At 39.8% G+C, this 23,138-nt stretch overlaps 2 protein-coding genes across 3 annotated transcripts in view; one reads left to right on the top strand and one right to left on the bottom strand.

Annotated features, from left to right (window-relative positions):
- The window catches only part of rb1 (RB transcriptional corepressor 1), a 68,612-nt gene that overhangs the window by 10,945 nt on the left and 34,529 nt on the right, over positions 1–23,138 (bottom strand). For both annotated transcript variants that reach the window (XM_003215343.4, XM_016996158.2), the window contains exons 18-20: positions 6,796–6,914; positions 2,782–2,921; positions 1,409–1,554 (exon numbers count right to left, since the gene is read on the bottom strand). In XM_003215343.4, the coding sequence (XP_003215391.2) occupies positions 1,409–1,554; positions 2,782–2,921; positions 6,796–6,914 (405 nt within the window). The remainder of the gene's footprint in view (positions 1–1,408; positions 1,555–2,781; positions 2,922–6,795; positions 6,915–23,138) is intronic.
- On the top strand, positions 17,189–19,039 carry lpar6 (lysophosphatidic acid receptor 6). Its single transcript, XM_008116323.3, has one exon. The coding sequence runs from the start codon at positions 17,858–17,860 to the stop codon at positions 18,890–18,892; it is 1,035 nt and encodes a 344-aa protein (XP_008114530.2). The 5' UTR covers positions 17,189–17,857; the 3' UTR covers positions 18,893–19,039.

Raw genomic sequence — 23,138 nt, 5'->3', positions numbered from 1 at the left:
TTTCATATGACCCATATACACATAGTTTGAAGAGAATTTTATACAATCTTTTATTAATTTTGTGCATCAAACTCTTAGAAAACAATGGCGGGATAATCTCAACCACCCATGTGGAGAATTTTGGAATTCTGGATAAGGGATAATTCATCTGTATAATTCCAGTAGGCAGATATTTAAGAAGACATAAGACAATCTCATTTAAGATTACTAGGATCACATCTCATAATGGAAAATTCAGCAGAATCCCTGTAAAGCAGGCATGGGAAAAGTGCAGCCCCTTTGGTCACATGTAGATCGCATTGTGGCAACCTTGAAACACTCTGCCAAACCCCCATAATCCTCCCATTGGAGACAAGGTTTTCTCTGTAGTTAGATGTTACCAACAAGGCCTCGCTTTTCTAAGCACATCCACCGCTGCAACAAATAACAATCCTCAAGATAAGCATGACTAAGCATCCCTAGTAACTAAGTTCCTATATCTGTACCATGCTCAGCACAGCATCTAAATTGGAATAGATGCAAGCAGTTTTGTCAGTAAAGTGATTTGTTTGACAATCATCACAGCAGACTGCTGAAGAGTCTCTCTGATCCTTCAGAAAGTCCACATGCCATACTGTGTTCATAATATAAAAGGGCAACAACTGTATTGACACAAAGGTAAGGCATGCCACCCTATTTTGGGAGGAAACAGAATGATCTCTTACCAGTGCTCCACCAATAATGGCAGTCATGTCAACAAGAAATGCCATACCAATCCAGATCAACACATCTTTGGGACTTCTATACTAAATTCACCACCACTTTTCCGTTGAAATAAATATTATTTATACAGAGCCAATATATTTCACAGTTCAGGTTGGGCAGAAGAAAGACCATGCTCTACTGGAAACCATTAGTCATTTATTTATTTATTTATTCATTTATTTACCATATTTATATCCTGCCTTTCTCTACCCGGAGGCGGCTTACAAAACGGCACTTGTGCAGTGCCTTAGGCATAAAACACAAACATGAAATAGAATTATTAAAATTAAAACAGACATAAAAACATAATTAAAATACATTCCAATATAAGACACGTCATCCAAAGACAAGGTCTAAAGCCGTTCCATATATAAAGCCATTACACGATTATTCAAGACCATCTGTGTAGTTCCTGCTAATTGCTGGGACATTTTCAAGAGGGAAGCAAAGAATGAAGTACTTTAGAAATCCCAATAAAATCCAGCAAGACAATTCTGATATTCTTAAGAAAGAGTGAATATTTGTGATATTTAAGATAGCTCAGTTATGGTTTAACTAGTTCAGAGATTCGTTCTGTAATACAACAACGTACTGATGGACCATGGAGATTCTAGTTAAAAATGAGAATCAACAGAGATCAGCCCATCACTATCAAAGTTATTACCTGGTCTAAGTGCCTGTCTTTCATAAGTTCATATTCATTTTGCAAGGTATGGTGGAAAAGAGTCCATATCAAGTGTTTGAGTTCAGGGTGCTCAGAAAGAAGACGGGAACATAAGTTGCTCAATCGTTTATATGCCAGCCAATACACTAGATAAGAGAAAACACTAGATATCAGAATCATCTTCAAATCTAGTAACATTACAAGAAAGTACCAAATGTTTTGTAATTTTAAATATCACAAAGTTAGGATTCTGCTCCTAGGGTGTGAGCACTTTGGCAAGAGTACATCATCTCCCAAGTGAATGATGGACACCTTAGAGAACAGCAGTTGGGAGTAGGCTCCAAAAACGGCCTTAATATGGATCTGGTTTTTATATCTGTTGTTAATTCAGGAAAATCTCAAATCATTAAGCAAATTACAGGTTAGAAAGGCTAATTATAAATTTAGAGGGAAATAAAACAGATGTTCTAGCAATTGCAAGAGACAGTGAATATTCTTATTTTGCAATGTACAATTAAACATTACATATCAGGATTGTTTTTAAATTGCAGTAAAAATAGACCAGGAAGAGAGATCAAATGAGTGTTTGATGGCCTGAGTGTTTTACTAGGACTCCAGTCAACCAGGGTTTGCATGGGTGACACTGGGCAAGTCCTACTCTTCCAATCCTATTATATGGAGGCACTAGCAAACCTCCTCTGACTAAATTTTGGCAAGAAAGCTTTAGGATAGGACTGTCATAAGATGGATGTTGGCTTGAAGTGCATAATAACAGAGGTTTGCAGTTGCAAAGCAGCAGATCCAAAATTCCCCTTGTACAAATATATAGATATAGAAAACATGTCCTCATGCAATTGACCACCTCCACTACTCAACATTATATGCTATTCCAGAGCATCTCGCAAACCTCGTATCTGGGGAATAAAATGTTCGATAGCAGAGGGAAAAAACCCTAAAACATGCAGAAAACAGACCACCACATGCAATTCTTGGGATCCAAATCATATTTATTATTTTATTTATTTACTATATATACCGTCTTTCTCACCCCTGGGGCGACTCAAGGCGGTTTATAACATATTAATGGCAGACAATAAGTGCCAACATACATATAATAGGGGGGAAATCATAATAACTAGACACTAACATATAACTATAAATTAAGATAATTAAAACCATTAAATATATGCATACACAACATTTAAAGACAAAGCATTAAAAATAACCTAGTATGAATATTTAAATCATATGATCCAAAAATCATATACCGTATGGTACAAGCTTTGCCAGATACTTATGATTATCTGTTATCAAATACAGGAAAGGAAACAGGAAATGCAACTTTTAAAAAAGGAAAAGGAATCTCTACTCACCTTTTTTGTAGAACAATGACAGGGAGGTAGATTTGTAGAGTTTTTGAGACTGATTTATCACAGGTGGCTGAGAATCCGGAGCGGAACACACTGAAGTGGAAAAAGCTTTTCTTTTAGGAGATTTTGTAGGGGATAAATACCTAGAAAAAGGATACAGATAAAACAAGCAACAATGACTTACTAAAATGTATTTGGATTAACTACAGAGCTGATTCTCATTTACAGTGACTATTGTAAGCACTTTAGGAATACACTTGGGGTGATGACAAACTCTTGTTGGACAGCTACTCTTTCAAATGTTAAAGTGGAGAAAAATAAGATTAAATATTTACGTGTCATCATCGTGAAGAACAACACTTTACTACCGTGTTTCCCCGAAAATAAGACCTCCCCAAAGAATAAGACCTAGCAGGGGTTTGGGGGGATTGCCAAATATAAGGCCTCCCCTGAAAGTAAGACCTAGCAACTAAGGCTGCAGCAGAGTTCCATTGGAATGCATGGCTGCAGGGCAGAAGCAGCACTCATTCATACACCGGAGGGAGGGAGGGAGGGAGAGAAAGTGCTTGCTGGCCTTGCCTTGCCTGTCCCCCAGCCTCCGTGGCTGCTGCTGCGCTGCTGTTTCTTCCTTCGTCCTGGCCATGCTCCCTTCGCCCCCAAGGCTTCTGATTGGCTCCTGGAGCCAGGGCAAGGGAGGGTGGGAGGGAAGGAAGAGGGCTTTCCACTCGTCCTGCTCTTTCTGTTTCTTAAAGGTACAGGACGCATAGGGATTCTCCTCTCATCCTTATTCCTATCATATGCCATGAAACTTATTATTTTATACTATTATTCTATTACCATATTATTATCATCATATCTCTTACTATTATTATATCCCATTATTATATTATCCTATTAATATATTTTATATCATTATATTATATTTTTCTATTATTATTATTATATCATTATATTATTATTCTATTATTATTCTATTATATTTTCATATTAATATATTATTATTCTGTTGTTATTATTATATTCCATTTTATATTATCCTATTAATACCATATTATTATCATATTGTTATTTTTATATCCTATTATTATATTATCTCATTAATATATTGTATATCATTATATTATTATTATATTATCATATTATTATTATTATAGTATATTATATTATTCATCATTCATGACTACATTGAAACTAGAATAGAGAGAAATCAGCGTGGAAACCTTGTGAAACCTAAACTGCAAGAGGTACCATAGATTGTTGTACATGTAAATAATGGTAGTAACAAGAAATTCTTGATAGGATTCATAGTTTGTCTGGTTATGCTGGTTTGTGATGACAACTACTTTACAGTATATAATAAATGTTCATTTTGTTGTTATAAATGTGGGCTCTTCTTCATGGAAAAATAAGACATCCCCTGAAAATAAGACCTAGTGCATCTTTGGGAGCAAAAATTAATATAAGACCCTGTCTTATTTTCGGGGAAACAGGGTATGTAAAATCTTTCCCCAGAATTGGAAAGAAATAAAAAAGAGTTTTAAAAAATGGGGAAAGTTACATTTATATATTTTGGGTAGAAATTAGAGAATAAAAACAAAAACCTTGTCTGGGCTTTTATTTCTCTTTCAAATGATCCTTATCAAAAGAAATGGAATACCTTTTGTGTAATTATTTTAATTTATATGCAATGTAAATTTGTTTTGCAGGCAAGAATCCCAAATACGACTTAAGACAATGCATAATATTAAGAAAAGGGAAGAGACTTGGGAGTCCCCAACTGTATTATGTGTTGTTCAGCATAGCAGAAGAAATGGATGAGATGAGAAACATTGGGAACTTGAAGGTCATGATTCAAGATTTGAATGGAATAGTTGTCTTTAATATGATAAAGTTAAGACACATGCTCAATTTAAAAACCATTGCATTAGAAAGCCTTGTTTAAGAGTTTGGTATAAATACAGTGTTCCCTCACTTATCGCGGGGGTTCCGTTCCAGGACCTCCCGCAATAAGTGGAGATCCGCGAAGTAGGGACACTATTTTAATTTTAATATTTATACATTATTTTAATTGTTATGTGGCCTTTCTCCCCCTTGCAAGCTACGGGGACCTAGTGAAGCCTTCCCTACCTTCGCCGGCTGGGCCCTTGCTCCGGGCCTGCCATGTTGTTCTGGCTGCCTCTGCTCCTGCAGCCAGGGAAGGAGGAATGCTGTTCCTGCCAGATGAGTTAGCGAGGGAGGGTAGGTGAGAGAATGAGGGTGGCAGCAAAGCGCTCTCTCTCGAGCTCCAGTGCCGGTCAACTACCACCAAGCCCCGCCTCTCTATGGCTATCATGTCACAGCCGCCATGTTTGTTTCAGGCGGAAGTCTAGTGAGAGAACTCCTATTCCTAGAGAGGCAGGGGCAGACCCAGGATGGGACAGGTCAGGCAACGCTCTTTTCTGTGAGCTCACTTCGGGAGGAGGAGGCAAAGAGGAGGTCTTCCGGAGAGAGAGACCACGAGAGGAGGAGGAGGTAAAGGGGATGGGGGGGTCTTCCCAATTCGGGCCTTGGGAGGGAGCAGCCTGTCCAGGCTCCAGCCGCTGCCGCCCGCCCTCACTCTCATCCACCCTCCCTCCCTCGCTCACTCGCTCGCTAACTGACCGGGTGAAGCAGGGTGGGGTGAGTAAATAATTTCCCTGCAAAACAGCGAGTCCGCAATAAGCGAACCGCGAAGTAGCAGGGGAACACTATATAAGCAGATATTTTCCCCTAGGAAGTCTTTTTTTTAAAGACAAAATATTTTTTTAATTGGAGCTGGCTGCTATGAGGATCTTTTATACTTTAAACAACATAACTGAAAGTATATACCAAGAGAGACACTTCTAAGAAAGGTACAGATCTTAATTGGTTTGCTTCTTCTCATATGTGCTTTTTCTGCCTGTCACAGCAGAGATCACTCACAGGAGAAGCAGGATAGTCAGTCAGCTGTCACCTGATCAATAAGGGAACAGACCCCTGTCATTCACAGGAACTGCTACCCAGTAAGTGGGGACTAGGATGGCAGTCACTGCATAGAACTGCAAATTACGTACTCATAACGATCCAACAAGATTCCAGTCATTATGTTTCATATTGGTAAATTTAATGTTTCAGTTTTTTTCTCTTATGCATTTCTTTCAAAATTGTATTTTTAAAAAGTAACCAATAAGAATACAGCTAAAGGAAAGGAATTTATTTATTTTACTTATTTATTTCTCACATTTATATCCCGCCTTTCTCACCCGAAGGGACTCAGGGTGGCTTACAACAGTGGCAACCATTAGATGCCCATACAAACCAATATGAAACAGCACCTAAAACAGTTAAAACTATTAAAATACATTATGAATTAAAAATATACATTTCAAACATAAAATCAGATCTGGAATTCCGTGTGCCACTTTGAACAGAGACTGGTTTGTCAATGTGCAAAGAGGAGGGTGGATGAGAAGGGAAAAAGGAAGAAATCTTGACACTTTGAATATAATTTTTCAGTATATACCTGCCAGAATAAAAAGAACAGCTGAAGGAGTATTTTTCGGTGCCCTACAATTGTGTTGTACCATAACCTACATTATACAAAAATCTAATTGCAGCACCTACTTATGGAATATCCGTATCTCCAGGAGGTCTGGCAGGTACTAACACTGGCTTCATCAGAGCACAAACTATCATTAGCCATAGCTTGGCTTAAATTTACCTTTACTCATACATTGGTACAGTTTTTACTGACGATCCAGAAATCAAAGGTTATACTTCTAGACGAGATACTTTTATACAAACATACATTTTATACATAAACACATTCTGTTTCTTCCCCTTCATGTTTTAATCATTTTCCACCAGCCTCCCGTGAGAACCTAGGAAGTATGCTTGTTTTGTATCAAGTTATAAGTACCCTACTCATCTCTTTATACTTGGTCCCCATCAAGTCCTAGATCATCCACTCAGTTCAATAATTTATCACGTTGATATGAATTTGCCCACATCTTTACTTACAGATCAGCAGCAGTGTGATTATGCTGAACAGGCTGTGTGATATAGCTGGGAGGTTCAGGCTCATCAGGCTGTCCATCCCGTTCCTTTGACTGTTTTATAAGTTCAAATAATGGTGAATCCTTCAGAAAAAAATACAAATAAGAATTACATTACATTTTGAAACACTGTTTACGTTTTAAACAGCTGAACATAATGAGTATCTGGAGCAGGAAAAGATCACAATAGAACTAACCACTCTGCATGTCTTTAGATTGGATAACTGAATTTTGGCTAAATTTTAATTGTATTTATCATATTTTAATTGCATTTTAACCTAAGTCCACACTATTTAATTTGTTGTTGTTAAAAAATGTATTTGCCTTATTTTAAACTGTGACCAAAGTGTGTGGTTGAGTCCCCATCTTGAGTCCCCATGGAGAGAAAGGTGGGTTATAAATAAAGTAAATAAGGAAACTAATAACCAGAGGCCTGTTTCCCCAGTCCTCCACCATCCTCTCAATTCCAGTGCTGCTCAAAAATATCCAACTACACCAGTGCTTCCCAACCTTTGGGCCTTTAGGTGCTTTGGACTTCAGCTCCCACAGTTCCTAACAGCTGGCAAGCTGGCTGGGATTTCTGGAAGTTGAAATCCAAAACACCTGGAGGCCCAAAGGTTGGGAACTACTAAACTAGACAGAGACCAAGAAAGAAATGGGAGGAGCTAAAAATATTTTGTTAAAAGAAGCTTCTTTCTCAGAGGCTTTGTCAACTGAGATATGTCTTTATATTGAGACAGGAAAGGATATCAACACAAAATGTAATACAACTGTAAAACAAATGATCAATAAGGAAAACAAACCAATGCAATATACATAAAGCAAACTGACAAATACATATAATAAAAATATACAAGAGTATAAAACAACATTAAACTACAATTCCGAAAGTGTAAAACAAGGAATATTTTAATTAAGGTCTTTAAAAAAAAAGAATAATGGACAGAGTAGTATGCAAATATTTCAGGAGGCAATTCCAAGAGTAGGGAGCTACAAATAAACAGTGACAGAGGAACCCTTGGTTGGGTGAGAAGCCTAGAATGCAAATCCCAAGCAGGCTGGTAAAAAGCAGTGAAGTATGAAAACTGGAGGGGAACTAGATCATGTAGGGGCTTTAAAAGTTAAAATATGAGACTAGCACTAAATTCTAAAAGAAACGGGCAACAGATGAAAATATATGAAAAGTGGAGTAAAACAACAGATTTAAAATCTTAACAGCAGAATGTTGAATGGAAACCAGAGGGCTAAGATGAGATAATAAAAGGCCAGTCAACAGAAGATTACAGTAATCAAGATGGGAAATGACCAAGGAATAATCTAAATAAAGTCTTTGTAGAGAGAGCGGATAGAAAAGGTCTGGTTTTAGCAACGTGATGAAGAAAAAGTGGCATCACTTTACTATAGTCTCAATGCAAAGAATAAAAGATAAATAATCCATACACATAGTAAAAGTGAAAATATGTATGTGTGTATGTGGCTGGGGTGTCCACTTACATAGACAAGCTCCTGTCTCCACAAACAGCTATAGCTCCCACTACCCAGGAGACACCAATGGCCCTCCTCCAAAGACATAGCAGGTTATAGCAAGCGCCGTGAACATGTCCAAGAGCCCTGCTAATGTCCTCCACAAACACCATACTCCACCACCCAAGTGAAGGTTTTCATTCGGGGACAATTTCCTCCTAGATTTCCTGGGTTTTTTTTCTCCACAGACATCCCAGTATTCCTTACTCTCTTCATTGGTGTGGAATTTGCATGACCCCGCCACCCACTGCCTCTTTCATAACCATTTCCTACTCTTTTCTATGGCACACAGCAAACAGAGGAATTGATCAGCAACTGAACACTAGAGAGGTTTGGGAAAAATTCACCATGATTTATAGAAGTTGTAGGTACTGGGGTGTATAGTTCACCTGCAATCAAAGAACACTCTGAACTCCACCAATGATGGACCTGAAACTAACTTGGCACACAGAGCCCCTGTACTGGAGGACTTTGGAGGGATGTATAGGAGTTGTAGTTCACCTACATCCAGAACCCAAACAATGATGGATCTGGATCAAACTTGGCATGCATACCCGATATGCCCACATTTGAATACTGGTGGGTTTTGAGGGGAATTGGCCTGGACATTTTGAAGTTGTAGGTGCTGGGATTTAAAGTTCACCCGCAATCAATAATCACTCTGAACTCCATCAAAGATCGACCTGGACCAAACTTGGCACAGAGTCCCCATGACCAGCAAAAAATACTGGAGGTCTCTGGGAGAAATTCACCTTGATTTGGGGGAAGTATAATTCACCTACATCCAGAGAGCACTGTGAACCCAAATAGCGATGGAACTGGATCCAACTTGGCACACATACCTGATATGCTGAAATTGGATTACTGGAGGAGTTTGGGGGAACTGACCTTCCTTTCTGGGAGTTGTAGTTCACCCACAGCCGGGAAAACTGTGACCTCCACTGATGATGAACCTGGTCCAAATTTGGCACACAGAATCTCCATGACTAACTCAACCTACTGGAGAGGTTTGAGGGGACTAACTCACCATAATGGGAGTTGTAATCTACAGCCAGATCACACTGAACCCCACCAATGATGCATCCAGAGCCAACTTGCCCAATATAACAAACTTTAAGTACTGATGGAATACTAGCATGTTGTGAGTTGTAATTCACCCACAACCTTATGCATTTTGTATAATTAAAACTGATTTTTTTCAAATAACCCAGGCAACGCTGGGTACCCAAGCTAGTTAAAAATAAAACCAAGACTACATGCCTACTTCAAGGGACAAATGGCAATATTATTCATTGTAATAGAAAATGTTGTAAAGGAGGTTTTAGAGGAAAAAATAAGTAGTTCCTTCTTTGTCATATTAGGCTTTGGACAATGAGGAAGCATCTATGCTGGGATGACTGAAAGGCATGCTGTAATATGAAGCTCAATATCATCAGCATACATGATATTGAAAAACATACAAATAAAATTAGCCAAATATAACGTATAATAAAAAAACAAAAACAATGAAAGGCCCGGAACAACACTCCAAGGAAAAAACAAGAACACACACAGCCTCCAGCCATCACCTTAAATGATTGGCCTGGGAGGCATATAAATTAGCTGAGGACTGTCGATCAGGAAGGGAATCCAATTGTATCAAAGATTGCATAGAGTCCTGTTGATACAGTAACGTAAGTCTTTTTATCTTGGCTTGAAGAAGATGGTCTGTGATATTCCTAAGAGTGATCTTTGTAGATTGCAAGGGTACAATCCAAATGAAAAAGAATCCATTATGCAAATACTATAACAAAAAGCATGTTCCAAAATGTACCACCTTGCCAACTGTTTGTAAAATTCCTCAGAAACAGATGAAGGGCCAGAGGTATGAAGAAGGATAAACACCTTCCCTTTCTTCAGAAAAGGCAATAAAGCAGATTAGTCAATCTGATTTAAACACTAGAGAAATATTCTAAGTAATTGTAATGGAGTCCATATGTAAGTACCTAAATGAAAGTGCAGTGATTACTAGGTCAATGTGCATAATAGTTTGGCCCCTTCCCTATCCCTATGGTGCAGACTTGTCTGGTAAGAGGATTTCCTTCAAGCAGGTTAACTATTAACTTTAATTACCTGCAAGGAAGTCTTGCTCAGTTCTGGGAAAAGCATTCGCTGGCTTGTTTTTCCTCACATATATATAAAACACATTTACAAAGCTGTTTTTTTAAAACCTGTCCAGGATAGAGGCCTTGAGGACATGGAAGAGGTGACAGCTATGCTGGACTCCTTGTCTACAATTCTATGGAGTCATTATTTTTAAATAAGCTCCCCTGACAGACAACTTTGTTAAAAATCACGTATAGGATTTCAAGGCAAACCTTCTGAAGCAATAGTATTTTGTGAAGCATGGAAATAAGATTGTCATTTAGTTTAAAACAGGGATAGATGGCCTTTTTCACCTTAGGGTCTGCCTTAAGGTAATTTCAATGTCAACAATGGTTACTGGCAAAACAACATGCTCACTCCATTCACATACAAGCAGTCCCCAAGTTACAAACAAGAGAGGTTCTGTAGGTTTGTTCATATATATATATATATATACATACATACATACATACATACATACATACATAAGCTTTGGATAGCATAGAGAAGGGTTAAGACCCCTGTGGCATTTATTTTGCTGTCTTGACCCTGTTCAGAAGATTTCACCTCATTTTCTGTCCCTGTGATAACTAGATTTCGAAAAACACGTCTTGTTGTGGAAAAAAGGACTGGTGATAAAGCTTCAGGGGAGAAACTTTTTCCCCATGATAACAACTCTTTCAGGAGTGAATTTTCCTTCCAAGGGGTAGATTCTTCCTGTTGTCTCACTCCCGTTTTTAACTAGGAGTCATTTTTAAGTCAAATATTTGTAACTCAGGGACTGTCTGTACATGCATTCACTTACTTTTGCATTTATTTATTTATTTGCAGCATTTATACCCTGCCCTTCTCACCCGAGGGGACTCAGGGTGGCTCACAAAATTAGCAAAATTTAATGCCTAAAAGCATAATTATAAAAACATCACGTACATATAAAACAATTAATAATACAGTTTAAAATGCAATATAAAACTTAAAACATATATATAATTAAATCCATTCATCCAGAACCTCATGCAAAAACCTTAATTCGGACTATGTCATTTTGAATACTTATTCGTTAAACGCTTGGGCACACAGCCATGTCTTCACAGCTTTTCTAAAGCCCAACAAGGTCAGGGCTTGTCGGATGTTGCTAGGAAGGGTGTCCCACAGCCGGGAGCCACCACTAAGAAGGCCCTGTCCCTCGTTTCCACCAGCCGCACTTGCGAGACAGGAGGGACAGAGAGCAGGGCCTCTCCAGATGATCTTAGGGTTCTCCTCAGCTCATAGGAGGAGATACGTTCGGACAAGTAACTTGGGCCAGAACCGTTCAGGGCTTTATAGGTCAAAACCAGCACTCTGAATTGGGCTCGGTAGCATATTGGCAACCAGTGGAGCTGGCTTAGCAGGGGGGTTGTACGCTCCCCTATATGCCGCCCCAGTTATTAATCTGGCAGCTGCCTGTTGTACTAATTGGAGCTTCCGGGCCATCTTCAAAGGCAATCCCACGTAGAGAGCTTTGCAGTAGTCCAAACGGGATGTAACCAGAGCATGGAACACCGTGGCCAAGTCAGACTTCCCAAGGCACGGGCTCAGCTGGCTCACAAGTCTCAGTTGTGCGAATGCTCCCCTGGCCACCGCTGGAACCTGGGGTTCCAGGCTCAGCGATGAGTCCAGGAGAACACCCAGACTGCGAACCTGTCTTTAGGGGGAATGCGACCCCCATCCAACACAGGCTGTAACCCTATACAGTGTTCGGCCTTACAACTGACCAGGAGAACCTGTCTTGTCTAGATTCAATTTCAATTTGTTCACCCTCATCCAGTCCGACACAGCAGCCAAGCACCGGTTCAGGACCTGGACAGCCTCCTCAGTGACAGATGGAAAGGAGTGACAGAGCTGGACATCATCTGCATACAGATGACACCGCACCCTGAAATTCTGGTTGATCTCTCCCAGCAGCTTCATGTATATGTTAAACAACATGGGGGACAGTACTGATCCCTGCGGGACCCCACAAGTCAATGGTTGTGGGGCCAAGCAGGTGTCCCCCAGTGACACTATCTGGGAACGACCCTCCAGTAAGGACCGGAGCCACTGTAAAACAGTACCTCTGAGACCCATCCCAGCAAGGCACCCCAGAAGGATACTGTGATCGACGGTATCGAAGGCCGCTGAGAGGTCCAGCAGAACCAGCAGGAACACACTCCCCCTGTCCAGCTCCCGCGAAGATCATCGACTAAGGCGGCCAAGGTTGTCTCGGTACCATGCCTGAAGCCAGACTGCGCCAGATCTAGATAATCAATGTCTGCCAAGAATGCCTGGAGTTGCACCACACGTTCCACGATCTTACCCAAAAAGGGGAGACTGGAAATAGGCCGATAGTTGTCCAATTGAGTGGGGTCCAGTGATGGCTTGATCACAGCCAATTTAAGGCTCACTGGAAATATACCTTCCCGAAGGGAGGCATTCACCACCACCTTTACCCATTCGCCCAATCCCCCTCTGGCTTCTCACACCAGCTAGGATGGGCAGGGGTCTAGGATGCATGTGGTAGCCCTCACCTCTCCAAGCATCTTGTCCATATCCTCAGGCTGCACCAATTGAAAAGAATCCATCAAAATGGGACAAGCAGGTACTCTTGCTACATCCTCGGAAGCTGCAGTTAATATGGTGTCAAAGCCAGAGCAGATCAAAGTGACTTTGTCCGCAAAAAACTGCGCAAATGCTTCACAGCAGGCTGCCGAGTTGTCAGGGACCCCATCTTGAGAGACGGGATATAACAAACCTCTGACAACTCGGAACAGCTCTGCTGGACGGTTCTTTGCAGACGCAATATTAGCTGCAAAGAAGGAGTTCTTTGCAGCATCTATTGCCGCGGCATATGTCCTAAGATAGGAACATAGCCGTGTTCAGTTTGACTCGTTCGGCTCTGAGCGCCACACGCTCTCTAGTTCCCTCTTCTTTCGCTTCATTGCGGCCAGCTCCTTGGAAAACCAAGGAGATGGTTTAGCTCGGGTACTCAAGAGGGGACGTTCTGGAGCAATTGTGCCTACTGCCCTCGTCGCCTTCTTGTTCCAGAGAGCAACCAGAGCATTGACAGGATCACGAGCCGAGGTGGTAGGAAACTCCCCAAGAGCCATCAGCAATCCATTTGGATCCATAAGTCTCCTGGGGCAGACCATTTTAATGGGTCCTCCTCACCTGCGGAGGTTGGGGGGCGCAGCAAGTCTAAACCTGATCAGGTGATGGTCAGTCCATGGCAACCGAGCGATGGTAAGCTCCTCCACACTGCCACCTTCCTCCCATACCTGGCAGAAAACCAAGTCAAGTGTGTGCCCCGCTCTGTGGGTAAGGCCAGATACTAATTGAGACAGCCCCATGGTTGCTATGGTGCCCATGAAGGCCTGAGCCACCCTGGACAGAATGGTCTCGGCATGGACATTGAAGTCCCCCAGCACAATAAGCCCTTGGGATTCCAATGCCAGGCCTGAGACCACCCCGGCTAGTTCAGGCAGGGAGACTGTAGTGCAGCAGGGTGTCCAGTACACTAACAGAATCCCTAAACTGTCCCGGCCGCCTACCCTCAAATGAGCACATTCAAACAAGGTTGACTACGGGATGGGACACCTGATCAGGGGGATAGACTCCTTATACACTACTACAACCCCTCCTCCCTGCCCTCCAGATCTTGGTTGGTGCTGCACGGTATAACCTGGCAGACAAAGCTGGGAGAAGTTGGCTCCCCCAGCCTCGTCCAGCCAGGTCTCCAATATGCACGCCAGGTCTGCCCGCTCCTCCAGGATAAGATCCTGGATGACCGCTGCTTTGCTGCTAACAGACCTGGTGTTCAACAGCACCACCTTTAGATTGAAGGGACCGCCATCCTGGGCACCTAAATTTACTGTGTCAGGAGGCTGTTTTAAATCTACAAGAACTCTCCTTTCCCTAGGCCAAATTAGTTCCCTCACATACGCATACACTTTCCCTCACACAAATGAAAATGTTTGAATATAGCCATCTTTTAAATTAAAAATCAACACTCACTCAATTCAATGGGAGACAGACTTTTTCCCCAAGCCAAACTGAGTGAAGTATTTGAGGAATGGGCTAAACCCACCTTCCCCAACTACAATGCTCTGAAACACACCCCTCCATTCTGCACAGATGGCTTGGAGAAACATTGCCATTAATTTCAACAGCAGGCTTTTCTCATCCCCAGTTGCTGTGAAGAAGAAAGGAGGGCTTCAGGTTGGTGTAGGACCCTGCTTCTAAAACTGTGTGTCCTAACCCCAAAATGGGTCCCCTTAAACCCAACATTGGGGTCACAAAAATTGTCAACAGTGTAAGGTTTCTGACACCACCTAGACATTTACACAAATCTGTTAGCAACAACATTCAGTGTTTACAGTGGACTCTGCAGAAAAAGCTTCAGCTCAATTTTCACAAAAAGGAAAATCAGGCTGTTTAGCCAGTTTTCTGTATGTTTGTTTTATACCACTTTTATATATCTATATGGATCATGTAAAAAGTTCTCAGGTGGAATGGGGTTGCGAGTGGGAAAAGTTTTTAAAGTCCTGGTGTATATGTCTCCACTATCCATAGTTAGCCACCAGCAGTTTCTCCAACCCTGATTTAAAGAGCTACCTAAAAATCTAGGCTAATATCTACAATGAGTCATAATATTCACTGGGTAACTTTGGACCAGGCATTTTCATTCTGACCTTCTGACAGAGTTGTTGTCAGGATCATATGGATAAATCATATATGCTGTTTTGTGTTTGCTAGAGGAAAGGTAGGGTATAAATATGATAAATAAATATACAAATTCTTATTTAGAGAAAGTAGAACTGAAATTGTTATAGAACTGGATTTCACTGTTCACATGACTGGCAACAGGCCATGGCTAATAACATTTTAGCTCCAATTAATAAATGATGTGGAGCCACAGTGGCGAAGTGTGTTAAAGCACTGAGCTGCTGAACTTGCAGACCGAAAGGTCCCAGGTTCAAATCCCAGGAGCGGAGTGAGCGTCCGCTGTTAGCTCCAGCTTCTGCCAACCTAGCAGTTTGAAAACATGCCAATGTGAGTAGATCAATAGGTACCGCTTCGGCGGGAAGGTAACGGCACTCCATGCAGTCATGCCGGCCACATGACCTTGGAGGTGTCTATGGACAACGCCGGCTCTTCGGCTTAGAAATGGAGATGAGCACCAACCCCCCGAGTCAGACATGACTGGACTTAACGTCAGGGGAAACCTTTACCTTTACTTTACTAATAGACTCTACCTAAGAACCATTAAAAAATTTGAAAAGTCAACTTTCAATCTTGCAACAACAGTGCAGATTTTTTATAGGTGACTTTATATAAACAGCCTGGCTACTTAAAATTATCCAGAATACACCAGCACAGCTTTTAGAATAGGTACATATTCCAGTACTAAAAGCTGCAAAGAGCTATGATTGCTATCATTTAGTTTCAAGAAGACTGGAAAAGCTGCAAAGGTCAGGGAGCTATCCCATTTCATTCATTTCCTGTGTCTAGTTTTAATCTGTGGCCAACTATGAGGAAGGAGGTTGGGAAGGATACTCGAAGGCTATACTAGGACACTTACATTTAGTTAGCATCACTTGATACTTTCTATTCTGTTGAAATGTGTCTGAGTATGAGAAAACACATCATAGAGGCCGTTTTTTTTCATGTCAGTAGCGACTTGAGAAACTGTAAGTTGCTTCTGGTGTGAGAGAATTGGCTGTCTGCAAGGACGTTGCCCAGGGGACGCCCAGGTGTTTGATGTTTTACCATCCTGTGAGAGGCTTCTCTCATATCCCCGTATGGGAAGCTGGAGCTGACAGATGGGAGCTCACCCCATTCCCTGGATTCGAACCGCCGACCTTTCAGTCAGCAGTTTAACCCATTGTGCCACCAGGGGCATGAAATCATGGTAATGTGTATTACCATTGAGATCTATGTATCTTCAACTGTAATTGATTTTATGAGAGCACCACCCAATTCAAGCACCATTTTTGGAACAAATCTAAAGTCAGGGCAGGATATATGTTGTATTCCTGACACACTTGCACTTCAAGAAAGATCAGTAGCTTAATAAATCACCTGTGTATCCCTTCTGGCCACATTTGTTTCAAAAAAGAGCTTTTGAAATGCTTTGTCATCTAGACTTTTAAGAAACCAGGATCCTCTCAAACATTCTGAATTCATTCCTGAATCTAGTCAGAAATGTAACAGTTGAGTACTATCCCAAAACAAGTCTATGCTGTGTATTAAATGTAAAAAATTCCTTTTAAAGCTTATTTTCATTTTACTTCATTCACTAAACGTAAGTTGTTTATAAGATTACATGCGGGAAATACAAGCTGGTTCTATAAAAGCATCTCAGAATCCAACTGCTGAAACCCCTTTGCAGGGAAGAAGGATGTGAAACAGATCATTTTGTGTGAAAAAAACACCACATCACACTGGGAAAAAGCTCTCTAAAAAGTCATCAATTAATATCCCGAGTATAAACCAACTCAAAATGCCTCTAGTATGTTATTCAGATCCGAAGGTGCTTCAATGCTGTGAATAAAGTTTTGACTAGAACTCTGTTGATCTTTTTTCACGTTTCTCAAATAGATTTCTGAGAAATGCACTCCTTTGCCTTTAAAATGAACTGAAAGTTGAAACCTATTCTTTACTCCAGCCCCTTTTCCTGTGATGTCAGCTTACTAACTGAGTAAGCATAGGTGGGGCTTTTTTTCAGTAGGCTTTCCTGAAAACGCAAACGCATACAGTATAATTGGAGTGTGTGTGAAGAAAGCTCAAATTCAGCAAGAACAGACACGCTTTGGAATTTTATTCTTCTGCCTACTCCCTGCGTTGCGGGCTCAAGATTTGAACTGTCTAAACGTTTATTTAGCAGCACAAAGACAAGGCAACAGGAAAGAACCCTGCAAGGTTGGGAAATAAGGTCGTCTGTTCACAAAGCAACTTCAGATCTGTTACTCACATGCAACTTTGGAAATGATGTGGAGTATGTTCTACAGAACAACAGGAAGAATTGATTTCTATATCAATAAGTGGAGCAACCGGACTAAAGCTTTAAGCTGAGGGATGTTCTTTGTGTACAATGAGTTGTTTAGTCTTGGCTTGGCTTGGTTTGGTTTGGCTAAGTGACTCGCTACAATACTTGGAAGAAAATAATTCTTCGATTTCTACCTACAAAATGCCTTATTCTAAATTTTAATAATTGGGCCATCGTGGTTTAAAGCCAGACACAGATGAAAGCACCCAAAGACTGGATTTACAAAGCACCTGAAAGTGTGGCTGCAACAATACAATAAAAGAAGGTACCGCTTTACTTTTAAAACTCTATCAGTGGAAATAAAATTGCTATCATAATGCTAAAAAACACCAATTGTTCTACTGAAGACTCTTTTAAATACACTCTGTATGGATATATGTTTAGCATGGTATTTGTCCTTGGCTTAATATCCAATTGTGCTGCTATATACATTTTCACCTGCACATTAAAAGTACGCAATGAAACAACAACCTACATGCTGAATTTAGCCATTTCAGACCTGCTTTTTGTGTTTACATTACCCTTCAGAGTTTACTACTTTGCTTCCAAAGACTGGCCATTTGGAGACATACTCTGCAAGATTTCTGTCACATTGTTTTATATAAACATGTATGGAAGCATTTTCTTTTTGACCAGCATAAGCATTGACCGCTTTTTAGCAATTGTATATCCGTTTCGGTCCAAGACAATTCGAACAAAAAGAAATGCAAAGATCGCCTGCATTGCAATCTGGACAATTGTGATAGTGGGAAGTATACCAGCAAGTCTATTTCAATCCACCAATACTCATGTCAACACAAAAGGACAAATGCACAATGCATGCTTTGAAAATTTTTCTGAAGCAACTTGGAAAACATATATTTCAAGGATTGTTATCTTCATTGAAATTGTTGGATTTTTCATTCCACTTATACTAAATGTGACTTGTTCGACATTGGTTCTCAGGACTTTGAACAAACCGCTCACACTCAGTCGGAATACAGTAAGCAAAAAAAAGGTTCTTAGGATGATTTTTGTTCATTTGCTGATATTCTGTTTCTGCTTTGTGCCATACAACATTACTCTCATCCTTTATTCGCTTATGAGGACACAAACATGGGATAATTGTTCAGTAGTTGCCGCTGTGAAAACTATGTACCCGATCACACTGTGTATTGCAATATCAAACTGTTGTTTTGACCCTATAGTTTACTATTTCACTTCAGACACTATTCAAAATTCAATAAAAATAAAGAGCTGGTCAACCAGAAGACATAATTACAGATCCTCCAAACCACAAGCTTCTGAAACATTCATTCAACATCGACCTCAGACCCTACAAGCAAGGACTGAGAATGAATCTACAATATAAATGGAAGTGAAATAATCAGAGAACAAAAACTGAACATTGAAGCTCTATTTTTGTATAAAGATATGCTTTTTATAAAGATACACACATTAGAATGAGTAAAGGCATTTTAACAGTAATAAATGTTTCTATGTTTTTAAGTAGATAAAATGTGTTTTTCTTGGAATACAGCCTTTGAAAGATTAATATTTTATCATGTGGGGAATAATGAACACATGAAAGGGAAATTGTCTCTTTTGAACAATTTAAGATATCAGAATAGGAAAAGAGAGCACTATTTTTGACCTCAAAAAATTAATTCATTTACAAAGGGAATTATGACTCTGTCTCTGAGTTGAACGATGATGGTATATATGTATCAGGCCTGTGCAATCAATGAAAAATATGTTTCAATACTCATTAGAAAATTATAGGGTAGAGGGGAAATTATTTCTAAAGTTTTCCCGAAATAGTACGGAGTCTGTATCATAACTATAACGAGTTAACTACTTTTCAGTTACTTTTTGTTAAGTAATTAATTGTGCCAATGGGGAAACTTCAGAGGCGCCTTTCTCATTATTAGAGCTTTTGGCATGAAACTTGCTAACGATTATAGAACACATTTACCACTGTTAGCCCATCAAGTTTCAGAATGCTTCACTCATCCACTAATGTTTAGGGAATTTTCCAAAGTTTTTACAAACAACATTTTAAAAAAACCTACAAGAGCTATCTCCTTGAATTTTCTATACGATGACGCAAGATAACAAGTTTCAGAAATATTCCTACATCTGCTGATTTTTGGGAAGTTTTAACAAAAACCTTTTTTTTAAAGCCACAACAGCTATCTTATTGAATATCTTATATTAACCAATATAACTTCAATTTAGAGATTTCTTCCCAGCCCAGTACTAATTTACTTATTCTCTTTGTAGATTCATCAATTTATAGGAACTCTAACTGGAGGGAAAAAGCTCTTCCCTATTAGAAGAGATTGAAACTTTCTGATGCTGAGTTGAATTCTGGGAAATGTAGTTTAGGGCAGGGCCTTTTGGATTATGACACAGGGGTCCTCGCCTTCCCAAAATACATTTCCCAGAATTCTGTGCTCTCTCAGTCCCTTTCCCAGTTCACTCAGCTTGGCTCGCCCTGCTGCTTCCTCATGGTGAGAGGCCAACAATTTAAAGGGGAATTGCCGCCTTTTTGGCTTCACCTCACCTACACTGAAAATAAAACCAACTTTGATAGGCTTCCAAGCATTACAGAATTCAAACAAAAAAGTACTGGGTGAGTTTGATTCTTAAGTTTTTGCGTGGGCACCCCCCCCCCCCCCGGGTTTAATATCTGTTTGTATATACTAAACTTACGAATTAGATACGACTTGCTAATTTAAAATGAAGTTTTGCACACCCCTAATGCATATTCAGGGAATCCATTTTGATGAAACTGTCTAACAAGATTCAATATTCAACATCCATGTCTTCAGTTGCATTGTTTTTCCACAAAGAATAGAGAAGACTTCAGTCCAATAGACTTCAATTTCAAATGATTTGATGTCTTGAAGATATCAAATAATTGTAATTTGTAGGGGGGAGAAATGATATTGGACAGTTTTTTTAAAAAACGGTTGGTGTTGCTCATACCATTGTAATTTTTCATTCAAAAGCTGTTAATCTTTGCAAGCCTTTAGACTTGGCTGACAACATTTATGAGAAAAGATGGAAGGGTAATACTTCTAGGCACACACCACCAAATATAAACATTGATTACTCCTGTTTACATTAATGGCAGAGCATTAAGCACACCATTATAATAGATCAACCTAGGAAATAAAACACCTCCATACAATTAATTTGAGATTATAATGTCAAATAATTAACTCAGTGTTTAGTTAAAGTGTTTCTCAATGTATAGGAATTTTAAAAACCTCATTTTATTTATATTCCACCCTTCTTGCCGAGGGGACTCAGAGAGGACTACAGAATGTAAACAGACACAGGCAAACATTCAATATCTTGTTACAATGGAATACAATGAGACACAAATACACAGACAAAGTCTTCTCCTTTCATTTCTGGCTCTAGAGTTAAAACAAGAACCATTTCCCTTATGCATCAAGATTCTCAACCACAGCTCTTTAAATATGAGATGATTGAAATAAAACACTGAAAATTGAGTCCAAATCCATGCTCAGTATTGAAATTCATTGGATTCAATAGTTAGGCAAATCTACCTTCCTCACCGAGTTATCCCACTGCCCCCCCCTTTTATGGAGCTAACCAAATTTGTAAAATTCAGCATTCATGGTTAATAATTTACACAATTAAATATCAAAAATTGATGCAGCTGAATTGCAACAAACAACATAAACAGAAATAGAGGAAGATTTAGAAAACCAATTAATGATTCATACGTTATAAAGTAAAAACAACAACACTGCATAAAACGTGTGGATGCAATAAAATATGTAATATACTAACAAAATATACTACATATTGACCAATAGGGAATTGCTATTAAAAGTTTTTTGTAAGGGCTCTACTACACAGAATAAGGCTTTACCAGTTGGACTTAAGAGGTCCAGAGATTCATTTGGGAGGAGATAACCCTTCAAGTAACCTTGCTCCTAGCTTTAGGTCTTTCAAGATAACAATCAGCACTTTGAATAGCATCAGGAAATGAAACAACAGCCAGTTCACTTGGTAACAAGAGAGGAATTCCATGGTTTGGCCACATAATCTGCTCAAAATCCGGGCTGCAACATTCCACATAGGTTTAGAACTCCATGCAAACATGTTACAAGCAGTTCATTTCCACCAATGCTAATACATAAATCAACATGGTCAAATCCAGTTGTACCAAGAACTAGCATGGCTGTGGAACCATTCTAGTCTAAGGGACCACCATTATGGGCACAACCGTCTCCTGAGCACCTAATGTAAAAGCTAGATCTGTGAGTTCTAAACATGTGAATGTTAAATGTGTTATAGCACAGAAACAGAAATATGAAAGTACAATTCCCAGCATTCTTGACCAATAGCCATGCTGGCTGGGGCTGATGTAATTAGTCAAAAACATCTGGAAGGGTATCTTATAATGTATTTAATCTGCTCTTAACCTGGTAAAGATGAAAAAATACTCAAGAGCAGGGGTCCCCAAACTTTTTAAACAGGGGGCCAGTTCACAGTCCCTCAGACCATCGGAGGGCCGGACTATAGTTTTTAAAAAAACTATGAAGAAATTCCTATGCATACTCCACATATCTTATTTTCAAGTAAAAAAACAAAATGGGAACAAATACAGTCTCAATGTTAATCATCATCATCATTATCATCATAAAAATAATAAAGGCCACCCAGCCTCAATGTTAATAATAATAATAATAATAATAATAATAATAATAATAATAATAATAATAATACATCACACAGTCCTAAACGCTTGGGAAGTGTTCAACTTGTGATTTTGTGATTCAAAATCCAGCATATATATATATATCTTGTTTGCTGTGTTATACTGTGTCTTTGTGTCAATAATAATAATAATAATAATAATAAAGAGGGTTGGAAAAGACCCCTTTGTGCTATTTAGTCCAACCCCCTTCTGCCTTTATGCACCAAAAGCACTAGCAAAGCACGCCTTAATAATTAATAATTAATTAAATAATAATTAAAATAGCTTTATAAACAAGCAAAGCTTTGGAAGGCGCGCACTGGGCGAGGGAGGAGGCGGGAAAGGCACGCATCTTTCCCTCCTCCCTTGCGCTGCACTCGCCTTCCTTGGTGGAGGAGGAGGGAGCTGCCGCCGCGGGGGGCGGATAAATGGCTTCGATGGGCCACATGTGGCCCCTGGGGCATAGTTTGGGGACCCCTGTTCAAGAGGCTAGCTGTGATGTCCACCTGAGAATATGTTTTTATATCTACACTCTGATTTTCTTCCAAATGTGGTATGAATTCTATAATAAAAACCCTTATAGGAGACATATTATGCTGAAGATGTACTACAGAATAGGATATGTGTGAGACCAGGGTTCCAATCCCTACTGGAAACCCACTGGGTGACCTTCAAAAGGTCACTCTTTCATCCTCAGGGAAGACAATGGCAAACATTCCTGAGAAACTCTTGGCAAGAAAACCTTGTGATAGGCTTGCCATCAATTACATACCAGTTACAGACATACAACAACAAAACAGCAGGATGGGACATTCAGTTCCCCAGAGACATGCAAATGTTCTATTACACAACTGTTCAAAGTGATGGTCCACCAACC

The sequence above is a fragment of the Anolis carolinensis genome, chromosome 1 (assembly GCF_035594765.1).
Source record: "Anolis carolinensis isolate JA03-04 chromosome 1, rAnoCar3.1.pri, whole genome shotgun sequence".
NCBI lineage: Eukaryota > Metazoa > Chordata > Lepidosauria > Squamata > Dactyloidae > Anolis > Anolis carolinensis.
Note: the sequence above shows the minus strand (reverse complement) of the source record. Positions and strands in the feature narration are given on the sequence as shown.

What these genes read in the sequence shown, in the direction of transcription:
- lpar6 (XM_008116323.3), top strand. Translation starts at nt 17,858, where the DNA reads ATGCTAAAAAACACCAATTGTTCTACTGAAGACTCTTTTAAATACACT.